Source organism: Myiozetetes cayanensis, unplaced genomic scaffold, assembly GCF_022539395.1.
Source record: "Myiozetetes cayanensis isolate MyiCay16 unplaced genomic scaffold, myiCay2020 scf484, whole genome shotgun sequence".
NCBI lineage: Eukaryota > Metazoa > Chordata > Aves > Passeriformes > Tyrannidae > Myiozetetes > Myiozetetes cayanensis.
In genome coordinates, this window is record NW_026087725.1 from 13004 (window position 1) to 34892 (window position 21889).

Here is a 21889-nt window from a genome sequence, read left to right on the forward strand (position 1 = left end):
ATGGCAGGACAGTGGACGCTGCAGGCCTCAGCCTTAGATAAGCGAGACCAATGCAAGGACCCACTGTTCCTGAACCTTACCAGAAGAGGAGAGACCGAAGGCCTCTATTCCCTTCTTATTTATACCCTGATTTACATAAAAATCGTATGGAATACTGGGAACACTGCCCCTTCCTTGGTTACAAACTGGTCACCAAGGAAGACCTAGATTAAAACTACCACACCATAACAATAGAGAAATCACCTTCCTGTCACTAAAACGATATCCTGAAGATTTTAAAATCTGTTGTAAAACTCGAAAATACAACTCATGTTCATTAGAAGCAGTCTTCCCCATCTCTAACACAACCCAGCGACTCCTTGTTCAACAAGTGCCGCTGTACTCTATCCTGATAGAGCTGTGGCCACACACACAAAAAAATTCCCTCCTTTTTATTATTTTTTTCTATTTCTTTTTTCTTTTTCTATTTTTTCCTTTGTCTTTTTTTCTTGTCTACTCACCTGTCGGGTCGTGCGTTCACCATGGTGCAGAAAAACAGCTCACACGGGGCACCAATTGTGACGAAGGTCCCTCACTCAGCACCCTTTTTTGGCAAATGAATCCACAGGACATAGATTTTGTCCAGGCAGAACTCTCTTATAACTTTCTTACTCCATTTATCTACAGAATAAGGATCCAAGCTATCAAACCAGGTCAGATTTTACTTATCTGCACACATTCCACACAGATACTCCTGTGGTTGCCTTCAACCACAAAGAACAATCATGCTTCAAGCAGCTTTTCAGCTTGACCTTGCTATTCTTTTCACGCACACAGTAATCTTAGCTCTGGTTCGCTCAGGACCACAATATTTTTACTTTAATATTTTCTTCTTCTTCTTCTTCTTCTGTCATCCAGATGGCTGGTGTTGTCTTGTTTAGCTGCTCCTACAACCTCCCTCGACTGGTTCACAATGCTGAGCTTGATCACCCCAGGACACAGTTGACTCTTTTGGCTGCCAGGGCACACTGCTGACTCATATTCAACTTGCCATGAACCCAAACCCACAGATCTCTTTCCATGGGGATGCTCTCCAGTCTCCTGTTCCCCAGTCTGTAGTGTACATCCAGGGTTGCACCGTCCCAGGTGCAGAATCTGGCACTTACCCTTGTTAAACTTCATACAGTTGGTGATTGCCCAGCCCTCTAATTTGTTGAGGTCTCTCTGCAGGGCCTCTCTGCCTTCAAGGGAGTCAACAGAGTCAGCCAATTAAGTGTTTTCAGCAAACTTAGTATCCCTTTGAATCCTGCATTCAAGTAATTTATGAAGATGTTGAAGAGAACTGGTCCTAAAATGGAGTCCTTTTGAACCCCACTAGTGACTGGTCAACAGCCTAATGTAACCCCATTTAGTATAACCCAACCTGTCAGCCAGTTGTTCACTCACCACATGATGTGTTTATCCAGCTGCAGGCTGGACATTTTGTCCAGAAGGATCTTATGAGAGACAGTATCGAAAGCTTTACTGAAATCCCAAAAGATTGCATCAACTGGCTTACCTTGATCAACTAAATAGGTGATCTTGTCATAAAAGGAAATTAAGTCTGTCAAGCAGGACTTTCCCCTCATGAACCTCTGCTGGCTGTGACCAATGACTACTTTGTCCTTCAGGTGTTTTTTGATACCTCCCAGAATATTGTCCATAATTTTATCAGACACTGAAGTGGGACTGACCCTCAACAAACCATGAATAGCTATGATTAAACTAGATACCTGATTTTTCTTTCTGATCTAGTTTCTTCCATGTGACTTAAAGAAGTTATGTTCAAGGTAGCTAGTTCCCCAAGTTTTGTATTATATATGCATCTATATGGGCACATATAATGCATGCATTCAAATAAAATCAGAAAATCAGCATCTTTGCAATTGTTACTTGGGAATAAAATCTATACTGGTCATTCCATTTATTGGCATGCTGACTCTTAATCAGTCAATTCATTCTTGCTGCATCAAATGATAATGTAATTTTACAGGAGATAGAGAAAAGGAGAAGAGTTGAAGAAGCATACAAAACAGTTGTGACAGAACTGAAGAAAAAGTCCCACTTTGGAGGGCCAGACTATGAGGTACAAACTCTACTTTTGAAATTTTTTTAAATGCTAAGGCTTTTAAAGATTGGTTTGTTTCTCAAAGGAGTGTGCATGTAAATCAAGGTCTTGGCTGTGCAAGCATGTTCATACCAGTTTTTCTGCCTTGGAAACTGAAACTAAATGAAGAATCTAAATAATTCATTATTTTGAGAATAGAAGTCTGTCTTCACCTCAGGTTTCCTTATTCTGCTTTTGTCTAAAGTATTTTACTTGCAGATATTTTTGCTGACTTTTTAATTCTTTTTTTCTACATTTTATACTGTTCATTTGCAAGTTGTGTACTCTTACATTTTAATGAGTCAGTTGTATAGATATGTAATGCAAATATGAAAGCCCTGACTGCAGAGGCAGTCCTAGAATCTGAAGTTTAATTTAAATTGATTTTTAACTTTTCACTGCCACGTGAAATGTATTGATAAATTCAATGATTTTAGGTTCTGCTTCATCTGTTAAATTGCATGTTTTATCAACTTCCTCCTCAGTTTGGTTATTTAATCAAAGTCTAAGGTTCTTAAACTACCTTCTGAAAAATAATGTAAACTAATGCACCTATAATGCAGTTTGCATAACTTAAGAACTTGACCCTTTCATTTACATTAATCAAGCAGGTTTCTACTTACAAATCATAGCCTGAGAAATAGTATTAATATGTTTAGATATTTAAAAGGTTATATGAGCTTATGTTCTCCATTGTGACTGAGGCACTGTAAAGAAAAAGATGGATAGGAAGCTGGACTTTGTCTAGTTGATTATGAACCCAGTTGCTTCTCCCAGATATCCCTGTTGTAAAGTAGATTTTTTAAATTTACTGAACTGGTTTGTTTTACAATACAATAAAAACAGTAAACCTTGTTTTCCTAAATTATCATTTTACTTACTGGAAATAAGTTTTTAATAATTACCTGCTGTTTATTGTTAAACTGTTCTTTCCAAGAATTTTCAGTAGTGATCCACAGGATTTTGTCTTGTCTTGTTGTGCTTTGAGCACATATCTGAAATTTACCCTAAGGCACTAGAATACTTGGAAGGAATCTAAATACACAATTATGTTAATATATTTACTGACATACTGTAAACATTTTTAAGAGAAGATATATAGTAATTAAGACCTGACTCTGATATCAAAGCATATTGACACTGTTACTCAGTCTTCAGTTTCCTGGGGTTTTTGCTTGTTTATATCCCTATCCCTAAATTGTAGTCAAAGAAAATAACTTCATTTAACAAATAGAGTTTTCAGATGAATTCTAATATAAGAATATTGGTGAAAATATTTAAGATCTATGAAAGAAATTTCCTTCTGTCAGTTATATGCATAATACATAAATAGCTATTTCTAATATTGAACTTAAGTGGAGCTCTCATTTCCAAACTTTTGAACTAGTTTTGTTACTTATGCTCTAGGAGGGGCCTAATAGTCTGATTAATGAAGAAGAATTCTTTGATGCTGTTGAAGCTGCTCTCGATAGACAGGATAAAATGGAAGAACAGGTATTGATACTTGAAAAATATGTTAATGATGGGCACTTCATGGAAGACTTGTGAGACTTAATCAGTCCTGGGGTGCATCTCCTGAAACTAGATATTTTATACTGACACTTATAAGTGGGATTCACTACTTAATATTTATACAGTTAAATATGATTGCTTAACACTAATTTTGAGAAAGTGACTTGACAGTTTGCATAGAAAAGGATAGTATAAGTGTTAACATGTAACTGATGCCCTGTACAAATAAGAATATCTAATACTGCAGATATTTTTCAAAACCTAAGTTTCTTTTGACTGTAGCAGTATGTGAAATAGGAAAAACAGTTCTATTGATTCTTGGTTTTGTTTAAAAATTGTGTAGGGTCTGGCTATTTCTCTAACTCATTTCTTGAATACACTTCAGTGACAAGGATCAAAAAGGGATAAGATGTGTGTGATGGAATATATAGAATATGAGAATATATAGTAGTGTATAAAATGAGAGGTAATAGCAAAGTGGTGCCTCCTTTGTCTTAAAAGGTTTTAGGTTTATGAATATAATGAATACACTGACTTGGTTAAGAATTATAAAATTTTTTAGTGGATATATAGTACCCAGCAGAGCTTATCTATGTTGGGGTGTCTTAGCAGAAAGTATAAGTTTAGAGTGACTGTTGTACTATTACATGGATACAACATGTAATGCTGCCAATCTATTTTGGTTAACATAGAAATATACCTTGAAGTATAGATGAATGGGTAATTCAGTCTCTAGGCCCATTTTCTTCCTGAGAACTCCAGCAGGATGACAACTTCATGTCTGTCATGGACAGCACTAGTTGTAGCCACTATATAGATTGAAGGTGCCTCACTCATTCATAGTCCATCCAGTAGCAGCTGACTACCAGTAATTAAACCTATTTTGTTGCAGTCCCACAGTGAAAAGGTCAGATTATACTGGCCAGTATCCTTACCTTCTGGAGATGCATATTCTGCTGTGGGCACTCATAGATTTGTCCAAAAGGTAAGATATTTCTCATTATCTCCTCTGGATAATTTCTATATTTGTATATTTTATATGGATAGGTAAGACTGATTTATTTTTTAAAATTATTTTTTAGGTGTTTCTCGTATAACTTTCAGTGGTTTACTCATTTTCAATTGAAGTAGTTGGAATTGGAGAAGGACTTTTTTCTGTCTTGGCTAAAAAAATCCTGATTTCAGTATCTATTTAGAATATTCTTGATTTGTATCAAGGTGGTCAGTTAGAAAATATATTAAAGAAAAAAAACCCCAACTTGCTAACCTCGGTGTTTTTAAGATACCTTCACCAAAATTCATACAATTGATGGAAAAAAAAATCCAGTCTCTTGCATTAGGATCAATTGACTTTTTTTAGTGTTGATGGAAACACTATACCTTTTTTAGTGCAGCACTGGAAGCATAATACATAATAGGTGCATGAAATCAGCATTTGCTGCTGTGCTTGCTGCTTATGGTGCTTTTGTTTTCATTTTCTTCATTATCTTGTGCTTACAAGTTGGTACTGAATGCTCTGTTGTGCCTTTGTTCTGATTACTTGGTTTTTTCTTTGTCTGTCTCTGGTAGCCCTATAGTCGCTCTTCCTCCATGTCTTCCATTGATCTAGTCAGTGCCTTTGATGTTCACAGATTCAGCGCCCAGGTACTGTATTAATGTGTAGAGTGGGGGTTGCGTATCTTTGCTGCATTTCATCCTCTTCTCTAGAACCTGGGTTTTTTGTTGCATATAAATCACTGTTTGCTTTAAACTAGTATGTTGGGACCAAAGAAAAGGAGTTATCTATTTCTATATTAAATGGTTGTCTTTTTACATTCTGCTTGCATGCATATTACTTGTGCAGAGGCCCAAACCTTGTGAAATGGTTGGATCAATTTCAGTAGCTTTAATAACAATACCTACAACTTGAAAATTTTGCATTTCTGATTATAATAAAAGTAATAAAATAACATCTGTTTTGCATGGGCTGGAGATGGTCTTTGCTTCAAATTAAATAGGTTTTTTGTGGTTTTAAATCAAAGGTTTAATTTTGTCTTTAAAATTTGTTGTCACTTGTAATAACTTTAAGATACCAAATTTTTAGGTTCTCTATTATAATTATTTATCTCTACAACTAGTTTTATTACCAAAAGGTCATAAAGTATGTTGTTAAAAAAATGAGATTGTGGATATGAGAACTTTTACTGAAGAATTCCAATATATTCAATTATCCTTCAGAAAATGTCTGACATCCTGAATAAGTGAATTTAGTTGTAGTGACATATTCGAGTAATGTACAAAATTACTCTAGCTGCTTGTTCTGAAGATCACAGTTTAGAGTTGAATTACATAAGTAAGTTCATGTGTTTTGTCTTTATTCTCAAAAAAAAGAATAATTCAGACATAGCATTCATGCCATTACTTTCCTTCTACTGTGGTCCATATGATTGTGAATATGGGTCTTCCTTCTGGGATCTGTTGTTTTGAGGTTTGTTTGGTTTTAAATTATTAACTAACACTGCAAACAGACTGCTTTTTCAAATAGAAGGAATGGATTTTCTTTTGATTAATAGAACCTGGTATCATACTACCTGCATACCTTGCCACCAGCTTTGTGAGCAGAACCCTAACACTTAAGGACTTGTGAGTCATATTGCACAACATTGATAGTCTGATCTACTGGTACTCCAGTAGTCACATTAGTAATTCAAGTTTGGTTTTGTTTGGGAGGAGGAGGGAAATCAAGTAATAGAAAGCAAGTTTGATTCTAAAGATAGAATTGGTTGTCTATCAGGCTACATTGCCAGTTCAATGTAAGGGAAACGCATAGTCATTAAAATACTTGAACCTTTTCATTTTCATCTCTTATGCCTGGGATAACATTTGTGGACCCATATGGTAAACCTGAGTATCAGACCACTAGTGTGGCTGAAAACCTAATCACTTAAAAACAAGTCTGAGGTTGACCAGGTCCTTATCACAATAATGCAAATTGACATTAAAGTTCAGGGTTAAATGGACTGGATTATGGGGTCAAGGTGTTGCTCTTTCCAGCAGTTGCAGGGATTATACTATGTAAAAACTACTACACAGTGTCTTAGAATGTGATTTCAAGTTAACTGACTCACTACAGAAAGAATGATCCTGATAACTTACAAGAAACCTACTCCCCTCTGCCCCCTTCTTTCCCCATATCTTCCCTAGAGCAAACTTGCCAGTTCAGTAAGTTGCTCCACCTGCTCTGGAGCTTCATTGATAGCTAACAAGCAGGTAAAAGACAACTGAGAGCATGAAGAGAAAAGCAGCACACCTTTTGATGACAACCTGCTGTAGACCTTATTATTAGGAAATTGTCTTCTGTCCCCAGGCTGAGGATTTGGCTTTTGGAAAGGCAAGCTAAATCTTGATTCTGAACAAACAAGACTTGCTTCTAGACTTCATTTATATGAAGGAAATCTTAGTAAAAGGTCAAGTAGAAACTTACAGCTTTGTTTTTAAGATTGAGAAGCATGAACATATTCTGACAGGAGCTGGTCCTTCAGTGTGCTTTCAGAAAGGCATTGATTTGTCTCTGCCAGTTGAGTAGGAGGTTGTGGGCCTAAAATGCTGCAAATGTATTGCAGATCACTTTCTCCTTTCAAAGGACTATCAGACTTTAAAATAGATTGAGACATTCTGAGGGCCTTTTAAATGAAGAATGCCCATTTAATGTTCAGACCAAGACTGCATGGGATAGAGGTACTTTTGCAGACCATTTCTGTAGTCTACCAGGAACCCAGAGGTAATAGTGTGGCCATCCCACTGTGAAAGAAGCTGTAAATCTTGACTCTGTGCCTAATGTGGTACCTGAAATAGGTGCAGGCTGACAGTGACCAGCAGATAGATCACAGTTTGGACAGGTAGTATGCATAAAGCAGTTGTAGGCACTGCAATTGCTTGGTCAAATAGAAGTAATTGCTTATTAACAAAAAACAACATTCACTCTCCTCCGAAAGCTGCAATGATAATACCTCTCCTTTCCCAAACCTAAGGGGAAGCTGTCTGAAAGATGTATTAGCAAGAATGAAACTTTATTGGGAGAGACAGGGAGAGAAAAACTAAAAATGCCTTTCACGTTTTCAGAGGAAGTCAGGGGGCTAAATGCTGAACAATTCCAAAGGCCCTAAACTATTTAGATTGTAATCTCAGGCACATGGTATGATTCTTGGGGTTGTCCTGTGCAGGACCAGGAGTTGGACTCAATGATCCTTGTGAGTTCCGTCCAACTCAGGATATTCTATGATTCTCTGATACTCCTGTCGATGCCTCATTCTCTTCTTTCTTTGCTATTATCCTCCTCCCTCTGCATTTAGCATAAAGTAAAAAGCAACAAAATACAAAACAAACACATACAAGCCAGCTTCGTCCCTAATAGATTAGGACCTAAGGGAGGAAATAAAGGTAAAGTTGGGAGCATAGGGAGGATTCCTTTCCGAAAGACGTGTGACCTAGAGCTAGTAAATTGAATATTTAAATAGCCCACATTCTTACCTGGCTTGGATTTGACTTGCGGAAACAAAACCCAAAACTCGCAAAGAGTATTGAAGCAGGTATGTTTATTCATGGCACCAGGTGCATAGGGGATAATTCCTCCAATCACGCACACCCATTGCCTTTGTTCAACTCCTTTTATGCAGTATCCTGTTACATATACATTAGTTGTATTACATATACATTAGTTGTGTTACATATGCATTAGCTGTCAACAAATTCCAGAAAAGTGGGAGGGGAAATCATTAACATACACCACTCCTATAACTCTACCTTGGATTGCCCCCTTGGGGTTTTCTTTTGGGGGTCTTTGGGGGTCTTTTGGATGAAGTAAGAAGTCTTCCTCACCTTGAACTTTTTACCTTTGCTAAGAACTGCTGAGTTGGCACTGTCCAATTAACTCAAAACTGGTATCTTCTTCAGGAGTTTCTCTTTATCAACCTTCAAGGTCTCTTTCTCATGAGCTTCAAAGCCCCTTATCTAAACTCTAAGGTTTTCTGTTCCTGCTAAAGTCTTCATTATAAAATTACCTATATCCTGTCTGTGAGTTAGCATCAGTAAGCAAGGCTCTATCCTAGTTCTATCTAAAAATTAGCTAGTAAGCAACTTGTATTATTGCTTTGTATTTTGATCATCCTTTATCAGATTGTACTGTGTCGTATCACGGGAAAAAAAATAATTGGAAGAATATTTGGTAGGAAACCTGTAAGTGGCAGGAAAAGATGGTCTTTCTAAAAGCAGAAACACAAATGTTATAGATGTTTATAGTTCATTATAACTAAAAAAGAAATTAAAGAAAACAAAGAAAACCCCCAAAACTGAACTGTTAACTTGGTTTCTGTAGAGAATTCTATAGTTAAAATAAGATAAAGTAGCATTTCTCTCAAAAGAATTTTATTTGTATGTTGTACTTTGAGGATTTTGACTTGATTCTTTTTTTTTTCTTCCAGTTGTACAAAAACCACATAGGTTCAGGCTATTAATCTTGGGACTATACACATCTTAGACTAATCTGTATGTTGGTCAATTGACAAACTTGTACTTGCAATGCTTTTCCTTTTTAAAAAAGATATTTCTAGTGATTCAGGAAAATAGTATCAATTACATAGACATTTGCTGTGATGAGTTTTAGTAGTCACCTACCTTTTAGGTGGAAAAAGTTATTAAATTGTTTTCAGCACTTGTAAACATTACACAGCAATGGATAGTTTATATTTTTGTCTCTGTTTTTATTTAGGGGAGAATAGGATTTGGAAATGGGGGAGACAGACACAAAAGAACCATATAATAAGACTGTAGATTTAAAATAAAAATTCATTTCTTGTCCCACTCTCCATTTTCATGCACATTGTTTGGAACAAAAAAAGGTATTCACATAGCTTGAAAAAAATGTATCAAATATTTGACCTTTAAGAAAAGCATGCAACTGTCTTGCTAAGTAATTTTTAAATGCATATTTAATAATAGTGGAGTCTCTGCATCATCATAATATTTTTGAATGTAAGCATTTCTGTTCTGTTTTTCTAACTGGCAACTGTACAAAGATGCCAATGAAACAGAATAAGCATGCTTTTCTCATGACTGTTTCCTTCACTGTTGTTTCAATATAACTTTTGATATGCATTCACCTTTTTAGATCTTGTTTGTCATCTCTCCATCAACTTTTTGAATACTGGCTTTCAAGTCTTACAATGCATTGTAATTCTATTTGAATATACTGGAAGTAATTTCCTATATGCTGAAATAAAACTGTCTTAGGTAGAAATTGTGAGTTTTGACAGTTTAAAGGTGCAAAGGAAGGACAGGGAAGTACCCGTAAACAATGAAGTTGGAAGTCGAATCAAGATTTTGGCTTTTGCTTCTGAAGGCCAGAAGTATTTGTTTGATCTTAACCTGTAATAGAAGGCTCTGTTGTCCATGTTCAGCTCCTGCACAGGATTTGAAGTATTGACTTATGGCTTCCAATACTGTACAGTCCCCTGCCCAAGAAGATGAAAGGAATGATTTAAAAATGCGTATTTTTTTCCTTTAAAGGTGGAAGAAATGGTACAAAACCATATGACATATTCCTTGCAAGATGTAGGAGGAGATGCCAATTGGCAACTAGTGGTAGAAGAAGGAGAAATGAAGGTAAGCATTTGGTTTTATGCTTATTTAAGACGATATACTGTGAAGACAGATATTTTTATTCTCTTTGAATACTATTACTAAGTAAGTTATGCTGTTAAAACTTCTCTCTGAGAATAGCATTGTTTTAATTAGGACTGGACATCACAAGAGCTACAACTTCTAATATATATATTCAGCAAAATCTTATGCAATACTTGCAATAGCTTTGTCTTTATTGATTCCTTTCTCATTTTCTACTTAAAGCTTTGTATCAACATGGTGTGTAAATTCAATGTATGAAAATGTTATATGGTAGTAAGTTACTGTCGGCTACTCCACTGTGCTTGTACGAATTCTTGTGCATAGTGATAAATAAGGTAGCTTAACTCAGGAGGGATAGGCAGGGCAGGTGAGGTGGGGGGGGATGGCATTATATATAATGGATGGGACTGGAATGTATGGAGCTTACAGTTGGCAATGGAACAGTTGAGAGCCTCTGGGTAAGGATTAAGGGACAAACAAATAACACGGGTGTCATTGTGGGAGTCTACTATAGACCACCTAACCAGGATGATGATGCCCATAAATTATTCTTCAAAGAACTAAGGGACACTTCCAAATCAACTGCCCTTGTCCTTATGGGAGACTTTAACTTGCCAGATGTTAACCACACAACTGGTACAAACAGGTCCAGAAGACTTGGAGCTAAGGTAAAAAAGGTGTATGGACATTGGAAGCAAGGTCAGGTGACATGGGAGGACTACAGAGATGCTATACTGCTTGCCACTGTATGGAGAAAATTTGTGCGGTGAAAGCTCAACTGGAGTAGAATCTGGTCAGAAATGTGGGGAACAATAAAGAGACCTTTTTAAAATGCAGTAATAGCAAAAGGTAATGCAGAAATAACATCGGTCTGTTACAGGATGAGGACGGTCACCTCACTGTTCCAACCCACTTAGGTATAGAGAGGCAAAGTGTGCCTTTATCCATAAATGCAGGGAGGAAAGCGAGATTAAGACACAAACGAGGTCAAATGTTGGTATCCAAAATGATAGTTCAACTTTATTAACTATAAAAAAAGGTAGAGAGAGAAAGAAAGAAAAATAGATCAAAGTGGGGAAAGCTAAGAATAATTACAAGAAGCACAGGAAAGAGATTACCACCACCATGAACTCTGGGCTGGATCTCATCCTTGGTGATGGGGGGGGGGTCTCTGTCCGGTCGTTCTCAGGTCTTTTGTCTCTGCGGTGTAAGTAGAGTTCCGGAAGCGTGTGTAGGCCCTGGGTCCGACCAGGCTGGTCACGGTGCTGATCGGGTAGTGCCGGGGCGCGGCTCGTGTGTGGGCAGCGGCATGTGCATGCCCGCGGAGGGGAAAGGGGCGGGGGGGGCAGGGTTTCCCTCCTTAGTCTGTGCGGCACAGCTCCGACCTCTTCCCAACTCAACATGTTTACCATCTCCGGAATGTGGGAGGAAGTCCCGCAGCTGCTCTGCGAGTGTGGCGACTGCGGTGTATCCCCGCGGCGAGTGTGGGAGGCAGGTTTTCGTGCCTTCGATCTTCTGCGCGGCGCCCCCCCACACACACACCTTCCCCCTCTCCGATCCCGTGACGTGTCTTCGATCTCTTCACCGGGCATGTCTTAGGCACTTGTTTATTTAGGGTCGGAGGTGGCGTGCCTTATGGTGCGTGGTAACAACGTTGCAACGACACGTTTAATACTAACCCATTCTCACTACTGCATGCAGGTGCTGCTGTCCCCCAACTCACAGTTATTTGAACAACCAAAAAAATTCTCTTCTTGCAGTTCTAACAAAGGCAAACAGCAGGCAATGACAGAGCACGCTCTGCTTCTGTCAGTGTTTTAGGCTCACAAACAGGGACAAAGACAAGGCAGAGATGTTTAATGCTTTCTTTGTCTCTGTCTTCAACAACAATGATGGGCTAAGGGGGTCCCCCTGCCCTGAACTGTAGGACCATGACGGTGACAATGATAAACTCACAGTTGATCCTGAACTTGTGGAGAATCTACTGCTCCAGCTGAATCCGTATAACTCTATGGGGCCTGATGAGATTCATCCAAGAATGCTCGAAGAGCTGGATGATGTTATTACAAGGCCTCTCTCAGTGATTTTTGAATGGTCTTGGGAATCTGGAGAGGTCCCAGTTGACTGGACACTGACTAACCTTGTCCCAGTTTTCAAGAAAGACAAGAGGGATGACCCTGGAAACTACAGACCTGTCAGTCTCACTTCAGTGACTGGTAAAATTATGAAGAAGACTATCCTGGGAGGTACTGAAAAACACCTGAAGGACAGGGCAGTCATTGGTCACAGTCAGCTTGGCTTCATGAGGGGAGAGTCCTGCATGACAGACTTAATTTCCTTTTATGACAATGTAACCCACCTAGTTGACCAAGGGAATCTAGTTGATGTAATCTTTTTGGATTTCAGTAAAGCTTTTGATACTGTCTCTTACAAGATCCTTCTGGACAAAATGTTCAGCACACAGCTGAATAAACACATCATGTGGTGGGTGAAGAACTGGCTGATGGGTCATTCACAAAGGATAATAGTGAACAGAGTAAAATCAGACTGGTGACCTGTCACTAGTGGGGTTCCACAGGGCTCCATCTTTGGCCCAGTTCTCTTCAACATCTTCAGAAATGACTTGGGTGCAGGACTCAAAGGAATACTAAGTTTACCAACAACACTAAATTGGGAAGAGCTGTTCACTCTCTTGAAGGCAAGGGAGGCCCTGCAGAGACACTTCGACAAATTAGAGGGCTGGGCAATCACCAACTGTATGAAGTTTAACAAGGGCAAGTGCCAGATTCTGCACCTGGGACGGAGCAACCCTGGGTGTATGTACAGACTGAGGAATGAGAGGTCGGAGAGCAGTGCCACAGAAAGGTACCTGGGGGTCCTGGTCGATGGCAACTTGAATATGAGTCAGCAGTGCCCTGGCAGCCAGGTTGGCCAACTGTGTCCTGGGGTGCATCAGGAAAAGTATCACCAGCTGATCAGGGGAGGTGATTGTCCCGCTCTACTCTGCAGTGGTGCAGCCTCACCTCCTGTGTGCAGTTTTGGGCACCACGATATAAGAAAGATATAAAGCTATCTGAAAGTGTCCAAAGGAGGGCTACAAAGATGGTGGAGGACCTAGAGGGGAAGCCATATGAGGAGTGACTGAGGTCACTTGGTTTGTTCAACCTGTGATGCTGAAAAAGCTTGGAATGTAAACTGCTCAGAGACTTTTTTTTCTTTAGGCAGCAAGGTATTTATTTAGACAACGTTGGGAGCAAGCCAGCTTGTGCTGGACAAACTTGCTCAAAGGCATCGATGCAAAACAGGGTAATTTATGCAGTCTAATTCCACGATTACAACATCTTAACATACATATTCATGTGATTACAACATCTAATCATGCATAGTGATAATAGGCAGAGTTTGGGCAGAAATTAGGGTGGTGCTTTCCAGAGTCTTCTCTTGGTAGTGGTCGTTCCGGCCTTCCTCCTCAAATGGGGGGTCTATTTCTCTTCTTCCTTGCTTTGACCTTTCTATCTTTCTATTGTTCTTGACCCGTTCACTGATGCTTGGAAAAAACTTTGGCTCCAGGCCTATTTCTCCTATCCAAACGTCTACCTTAGCTTAATTTATGGCCTCTAGGTTGACTGTACAGCATTTCTGGTATTCTTCTTAGGTTTAAGTCCAGTAAGCAGAACAGAACAAGTTTTTCTTAGCAGTACAAGCAGAGTGGGTATCGGGGGGAGGGGGGTCTTTTCTCAACAGAGCAAGATATCTCAGTTAACTCTTTTAGGCCTTACTCTCGTTTCACTTGGAGGAGACTGAGGGGAGACCTCATTCAGTCTACAACTTCCTCAAGAGGGGAAGCAGAGGGGCAGGCACCAATCTCCCTGGTGACCAGTGTTAGGACTTGAGGGAATGGCATGAAACTCTGTCAGGGAATGTGTAGGTTGGATAGTTGGGAAAGGTTCTTCACTCAGAGGGTGTTGAACAATGGAACAGGCTCCCCAGGGCAGTGGTCACAGCACCAAGCCTGACAGAGTTCAAGAAGAGTTTGGACAACACTGTCAGACACATGGTGTGATTCTTGGAGTTGTCCTATGCAGGGCCAGGAATTGGACTTCAATGATCCTTGTGGGTCTCTTCCAACTCATGATATTCTGATTCTCTGAATCATTTTTGGAGTAGAAATTTTCAAAGTACTGGTATTTTCATGCGAAGTGCCATGCAAGAACATCTGCATTGGTAGTTACCAGAGAACACTGACATGGTAAATTAGTAATTTGTTAGTCTTCTGGGTAAGTTTTTGTCTTAGTTTAACAAGATTACAACTTAGAAATGAAGAAACTTCAGGTGGAAGTGTGGAAAAGAAACAGTTTTTATTAACAAAATCTGAATAAACAACAAATGGTGCAATCAAAAACTTTCAGAAGAAACAAAACAAAGTCCCAATTCCCCAGGTGGGGGGGGAGAAACCCGTGGCAACCTGGGTAGGGGGAGAGGCAGGACTGTCCCAGCAGTTCAACAACTGCTCGTAGCCACGTGTGCTCGCAGACAGCACTGAAAAAAAAGTCCTTTTTCCCACAGGCAGTCTGAAGGCAGAATACCTCTGAGATGGGTTGATCTCTCTCTCTCAGTCGTCCTTCACGAAGTGTCCCGTGGGGAAAAAAACCCCTTCATCTCAGGAAAAGAAAAGGAGGTGGCCGAACCCGGGCTCCAACTCTGTCTGGTCGGCGGACCAAACCCAAAAACCCCCAAACAAAGGACTTCCCCAGCTGTCCCTGCAGCAACTGCTCTTCCCCGGGAGACCTCCCCCCTCCCCGCTCCTGCGCTGCCCAGCATGTGCAGCTCTGCTCCATCCCCACCCCCTCCCTGTCTCCCCCCATCCCTGACTCCCCACATCCCAGAAGAAACAGATGGGGGACAGACGGGGACAGGACCCTAGGGAAAGAAAAAAATTCCAACATCTCTTTTTAAACCTATGACAGTTTTTATCAAAGCTGGTGGAATTTTAAATAATTAAGACATGAACAGTTTTGACAATTTTTCTGCATTTCTTTCTTTGTATTTGACCATAGGTGTACAGAAGAGAGGTGGAAGAGAATGGAATAGTTTTAGATCCTTTGAAAGCAACGCATGCCGTTAAAGGGGTAACAGGACATGAAGTTTGCCACTACTTCTGGAATGTCGATGTTCGTAATGACTGGGAAAGTAAGGAATAATTTCTTAAGCTTTGCATGTTTATCAGTAATCATGCAGTTTATAGCACTGACCTAATATTTGTGCTTGTTTACTGATGCATTTTTATTTCCGTTCCCCTTTAGCAACAATTGAAAATTTCCATGTTGTGGAAAATTTAGCTGATAATGCCATCATCGTTTACCAAATGCATAAGGTAATAACATTCCACCTCTATACGTACCCTAGTGCGACAGTCTGGGGCATATGTGTTCTAATCTATTCTGAAATACTTTAACATCTTAACAACTTAAAATCTTATCCAGAACAACAGTTCAGAACAAGTTCTCTATTAAACTGCAACTTTGTAAATTTTTCAAACTTGGTTTGATAGCATAATTGGTTGTATATGTATCTGATAGAGCTTGTAATAACAAATGAGGACTGTTTTTAATCTCTTAAGTATATCACTGGCAGCAACACAAGGATCATCTCAAGAAAACTGAAGCAATAAATTGACACTGACTACAAGGAAGAAACCCATACCCCTGTATCATATGTTTTGTTGCAATAATGCAAGCTATTGTTGACCATGATTAGTTGACATCTGCATTTGCATTATGAGGTGTCCTGGTACAACATTTGTTCTTTTAACTTCATTATGGTTTTTTACCCCAACCAGTTATGATGTAGCTTTACTAAAATGTTCATTTGACTTATAACCAAATAACTGTAACCTAACAGGTTCTAAAAAATTAAAAATTAGGTGTACACATTCATCTTTAATCTTGCATGATTACAAGTATTAGTATACTCAAATATTAAAATTTTCTATTTTTTTTCTACTGGTAATGTGGTTACCTTAAAACTGCTGTAACAGCAGAATTTGATTTTTGAATAAGGCAGTTGTATGAACTGTAAAGTCACAGAGTGTTGTGTCCTGGTGTGATGGTTCGGACCTGGCTATCTGCAATACTCAAACCCTCAGCAGCAATTCCCACCCCTTCTTCCCCCAGGGCAAAGAACTATGCAAAACTGAAGAACCTGAAATCAAGTTAGTTATATAACAATATATATTTTATGTATATTACAGTTATATACAGTTAAGATGCTATGTAGACAGTAAAAGGGAATCCAAATACCCCCCCGAAGGGATAGGGAAAGGGGAAAAAAGGGGCAAAAGGGAACAAAAAGGGACACCAAATAGATATGCGCAATCAAACCCAAGAACTAGTAAAATAACTAGTAAAACAAATCTCACCATGTCCCTTAGAAAAACAGGATTGGCAGACACGACCAGCACTCTCCAATCCTCCACGTGTCAGGCCAGCAGTCGCTGCAGACCTCAGCCTTTGATAAGCGAGACCAATGCAAGGACCCACTGTTCCCAAACCTCACTGGAAGAGAAGAGAGCGAAGGCCTCTCCTCCCTTCTTATTTATACCCCAATTTACGTAAAAATCGTATGGAATACTGGGAAGACTGCCGCTTCCTTGGTTACAAACTGGTCACCAGGGAAGGCCTAGATTAAAACCACCACACCTGGTAAAAACTAGGCTTTTTACCCCTACTGAGTGTCAGGTAAATGGCTTCTGTCTCACTAAAATAGTAACTTTTTGAAATAATATTTGTTATAAATATTTCTTGCACTCTCACCATATTTATGGAGACATAAATAACTGTAGATGCATCTATTTATACTTAACCACTACTTTAGTTTGTAGCGTAAAAGTATTTATTAAAGTGTAAACCTGAGATTGAGAGGAGGGGAAGTGACTCTTCCTGGTTGTCTACTGTGTGATGGTTCGGACCTGACTCCCTGCCAAATGCTCGAACTCACAGTAGCAACCCCCTTCCCCCTCCCTTCTTCCCCCAGGGCAAAGGAAAAAAACTATGCAAATTGAAGAACCCGAAATCAAACTAGTTATATAAAAATATATATATTATGTATACTACAGTTATATACAATTAAAATACTATGTACACAGCGAAGGGAATTCAAACACCCCCCAAAGGGAAAGGGGAAAAAGGGACCAAAAGGGACAAAAAGGAACACTGAATAGATATCCACAATCAAACCCGAGAACTATACTAATAACTAGCAAAATAAATCTCACCACGTCCCTTAGAAAAGCAGGATTGGCAGACACGACCAGCACTCTCCAAACCTCCACGTGGCAGGTCAGTGGACACTGCAGACCTCAGCCTTAGATAAGCGAGACCAACGCAAGGACCCACTGTTCCCGAACCTTGCCAGAAGAGAAGAGACCGAAGACCTCTCCTCCCTTCTTATTTATACCCTGGTTTATGTAAAAATCGTATGGAATCCTGGGTACATGGCCACTTCCTTGGTTACAAACTGGTCACCAAGGAAGGCCTAGATTAAAACTACCACATACTGAAAAAGTCATTGCAACTTGGTCCCTACCTTTCAAAGGCCTTAAACTTTTGCCTTAACTTTTAAAAACTAAGTATAGCCATATAACCTGATACACATCTGTACAACACTTGTGTTTTGTTTCAGTTTTGAAAATTGCATGAAATTACTAACTTGAATAAACTTTTTTACTTTAATAACATGACTGACCTGTTTGTTGTTTTCCTTTGTCTAAAGATAGTAAGTATTTAATTTACAAAACTGGAAAAACTTATATTCAGGTGTCTCTCTGCAGAGAGTGTGGCCAGCTTCTCAAAGGGATGTACTGTATTTGTCTGCCATCAGAAAGATACCAGCATTCAGTGAAAATGATCCTGAAACATGGATTGTTTGCAATTTCTCTGTGGAACATGACAGTGCTCCTGTAAGTATTATTTTCATTATATCAAGGTCTGTTTTAAAGATACCATTTTTCTATTATGTGGTGTGATGCTCTTGCAATACTGGGGGGAAGGGGGGAGAAGGGGGTGATATGCAAAAATACAGTTTGTTTATACCAGATGATACAATGACCTGATGAAGGCATTTTGAGCCAAAAACTTTGTTACCTTATCTCAACAGTTGGCAGATCTAAGGTGTTGCATAAAAATGGAAGCAAAATTTCTGGTGAAAACATTTTAAAGAATTGAGGTTCCTTCATATAGAATCAAATAAATAACTCCTCAGTATTGTCAGACATGGGGGTAGGCTTGTATAACTGAAACATAACTTTTTGGAGTGTCTTAGACTTTATACTAAATTAAAATATTAGAAGTCAAGTATGCCGAAATACACCTAACTTGAAGTTTACGAATGTTGCTTTTTTTTTTTTTTTTTGACAGCTGACCAATCGTTGTGTCCGTGCCAAAATAAATATTGCTATGATTTGTCAGACTTTAGTAAGCCCACCAGAGGGGAACAAGGAAATAGGCAGGGACAATATCCTATGCAAGATTACATATGTAGCTAATGGTAAGTCTAAAATTTTTCAGTACAACATTAATATATTAATATATGCTATTTCTGGGGAGCTGAATACTGGAAAAAAAAAGATTGATGCAGTTTTCTGTTAAATTTATATATAGGATCACACTTGTGGTCTTTATGGTCAAGGACTCGAATTAATGACTGTACCCAATATTAAGCAGTGTATTATAGTATTGGAACCTCATACCTGTTATCTCCTCTGCTGCAGCTGCAAAACACCTTGAGTATCTCACCTGCTTATTATTTTTGACCACCTATTACATGGCTTACTAAGTAATCACAGTCTGAAAATTGGGTTCAGTAAATCTTTGCCATATAGGAGTGATACAACTTGTATTAAAACCTTTACAAATAATACTGTATGATGTTAAACTCTGGGGTAAGTTCCTTTTTTCCTGTTCAGAAGTTTCATAATTATTTAAAAAATATATTTTCATTGACAAATTCTGAGCTGTGATTATATGGGAAGTGGCATCTTTTTCAGCAAAGTACTTGACCTGTGACTTTAAGCATATTTTATAATCAGATCAAATTTTGTTTGAAGTGCTTTAAAAATAATTTGTAAGACTGACTATGTAGCAATTCTGCAGGCAAATGCAGCAATTATTGAAAAGTTAAGACTTGAGTTCTATTTTCTTTGAAATTAGAAGTAGCTTGAGTCTCTCTGTTGTTTTTGGGAAGTACTTGAAGAATATAGTCTTTCATTTGGGCAATCCCAAAACATAACACATCATGTTTAATGTTTTCTAAATAGTAACATTGTAAAACTGAACTGAATTAGAGTAGAAAGTGCTGCAAGACAAGATTTAAGGGTGTAAATTCTGCTGAATATTCTTTTCTGTTACTTCAGAAAGAATTGCAGGAATGCAAAGTTAAATTTTCTTTTTTAACTTTTAGAAGATTTGTTGTATTTCAATGTCTGGTTTCCTGTCTACTCATAGTGAACCCAGGAGGATGGGCACCAGCATCAGTGTTACGGGCAGTGGCAAAACGAGAATATCCAAAATTCTTAAAGCGTTTTACAACATATGTGCAAGAGAAAACGGCAGGAAAACCTATTTTATTCTAATATTAGCAGGTATAAATTCTTTTTTTTATTCTTGATTTACTGTTGTAAATATTTAAGGCCAAACAGAAGTAGGCAATCTAGAAATGTCTTTCTAGCATTAATTCAGTGCTTAGATTTAATATATGTGGATGGTTATAGACTCTTCAGGAGGGATAGGCAGGGCAAGTGAGGTGGGGGGATAGCATTGTATGTAATGCAGGGACTGGAATGTATGGAGCTTACAGTTGGCAATGGTGCAGTTGAGAGGCTCTGGGTAAGGATTAAGGGACAAACAAATAAAGCGTGAGGGTCTACTATAGGCTACCCAGCAAGGATGATGACTTCAAGGAACTAAGGGACACCTCTAAATCAACCACCCTTGTCTTTATGGGGGTCTTCAACCTGCCAGATATTAACTGGGAACACCACACAGCTGGTACAAACATGTCCAGGAGATTCCTAAAACACCTGGATGATAAATTCATGGTACAGGTACTAAATGAGCTGACTAGGAAAGATGCCCTTCTTGATTTGTTGCTTGTTAACAGAGAGGGTCTTGTGAGTGAAGTGGAGATTGGTGACCATCTTGGCCAGAGTGACCATGAGGCAATTGAGTTTAAAATCTCCATTGACAGGAGGGAAAGTACCAGCAAAACCTCAACTCTGGACATGAGGAGAGCAGACTTCAGGCTGCTCAGGGAACTAGTGAGTAAATTTCCCTGTGAAAATGCTTTTGAAGGTGCTGGAATCCATCAATGCTGGTCACTTTTTAAGCACCACCTCCTAAGAGCACAGGAGCAGGCAATTCCCAAATGTCGGAAGTCAAGCAGGCAAGGCAGAAGGCTGGTTTGACTGAGCAGTGATCTTCTTTTGGAGTTAAGGCAAAAAAAGAAAGTGTATGGACATTGGAAACAAGGTGAGGTGACATGGGAGGACTACAGAGATGCTGCTTGCTGCTGTAGGGGAAAATTTGTGCAACCAAAACTCCATTAGAGTTCAAGCTGGCCAGCATTGTGAAGGACAGCAAAAAGGGCTTTTTTTAATATGTTAACAGCAAAAAGAGAATCAGAGATAACATTGGTCTGTAGCTTGATGAGGTCAGTCACTTCACAAACAGGCACATAGACAAAGCAGAGATGTTTAATGTTTTCTTTGCCTCAGAATTCAATACCAATGATGGGCTCTGGGACCCACAGAACCCTGAGCTGGAGGACCATGACTGTGACAATGATAAACTCACAGTCATCCCTGAACTTGTGCAGGATTTACTGCTCCACCGGGATCCCTATAAGTCTATGAGACATGATGGAATTCATACAAAAGTACTCTAAGAACTGGCTGATGTCATTGCAAGGTCTCTCTCAATGATTTTTGAATGGTCTTGGGAACCTGGAGAGGTCCCAGTTGACTGGACACTGGCTAACATTGTCACAATTTTCTAGAAGGACAAGAGGGATGACCCTGGAAACTACAGGCCTGTCAGTCTCACTTCAGTGATTGGTAAAATTATGAAGAAGACTATCCTGGGAGGTACTGAAAAACACCTGAAGGACAATGCAGTCATTGGTCACAGCCAACCTGGCTTCATAAGGGGAAAGTCCTGCTTGACAAATTTAATTTCCTTTTATGACAAAGTAACCCACCTAGTTGATCAAGGGAAGCCAGTTGATGTAATCTTTTTGGATTTCAGTAAAACTCCATCTTAAAGCTCAGGCCTCCATTTTAGGACCAGTTCTCTTCACCATCTTCATAAACAATTTGGATGCAGGACTCAAAGCCATACTAAGTCTGTTGACTCCCTTGAAGGCAGAGAGGCCCTGCAGAGAGACCTCAACAAATTAGAAGGCTGGGCAATCACCAACTATATGAAGTTTAACAAGGACAAGTGCCAGATTCTGCACCTGGGACGGTGCAACCCTGGATGTATGTTACAGACTGGGGAACAGGAGGCTGGAGAGCATCCCCATGGAAAGAGATCTGTGGGG

At 39.2% G+C, this 21889-nt stretch overlaps 1 protein-coding gene across 1 annotated transcript; it reads left to right on the top strand.

Annotated features, from left to right (window-relative positions):
• Positions 1 to 1966: 1966 nt before the first annotated feature.
• LOC126648330 (ceramide transfer protein-like) lies at positions 1967 to 21851 on the top strand (the record flags this gene model as incomplete). Its single annotated transcript, XM_050331151.1, has 11 exons — positions 1967 to 2104; positions 3533 to 3619; positions 4530 to 4622; positions 5207 to 5281; positions 10181 to 10276; positions 15355 to 15487; positions 15601 to 15671; positions 18126 to 18254; positions 18712 to 18841; positions 19798 to 19934; positions 21347 to 21851. Coding segments are annotated over 10 exons (1080 nt in total), but the record flags the coding sequence as incomplete, so codon positions are not given.
• Between the last annotated feature and the right edge of the window lie 38 nt (positions 21852 to 21889).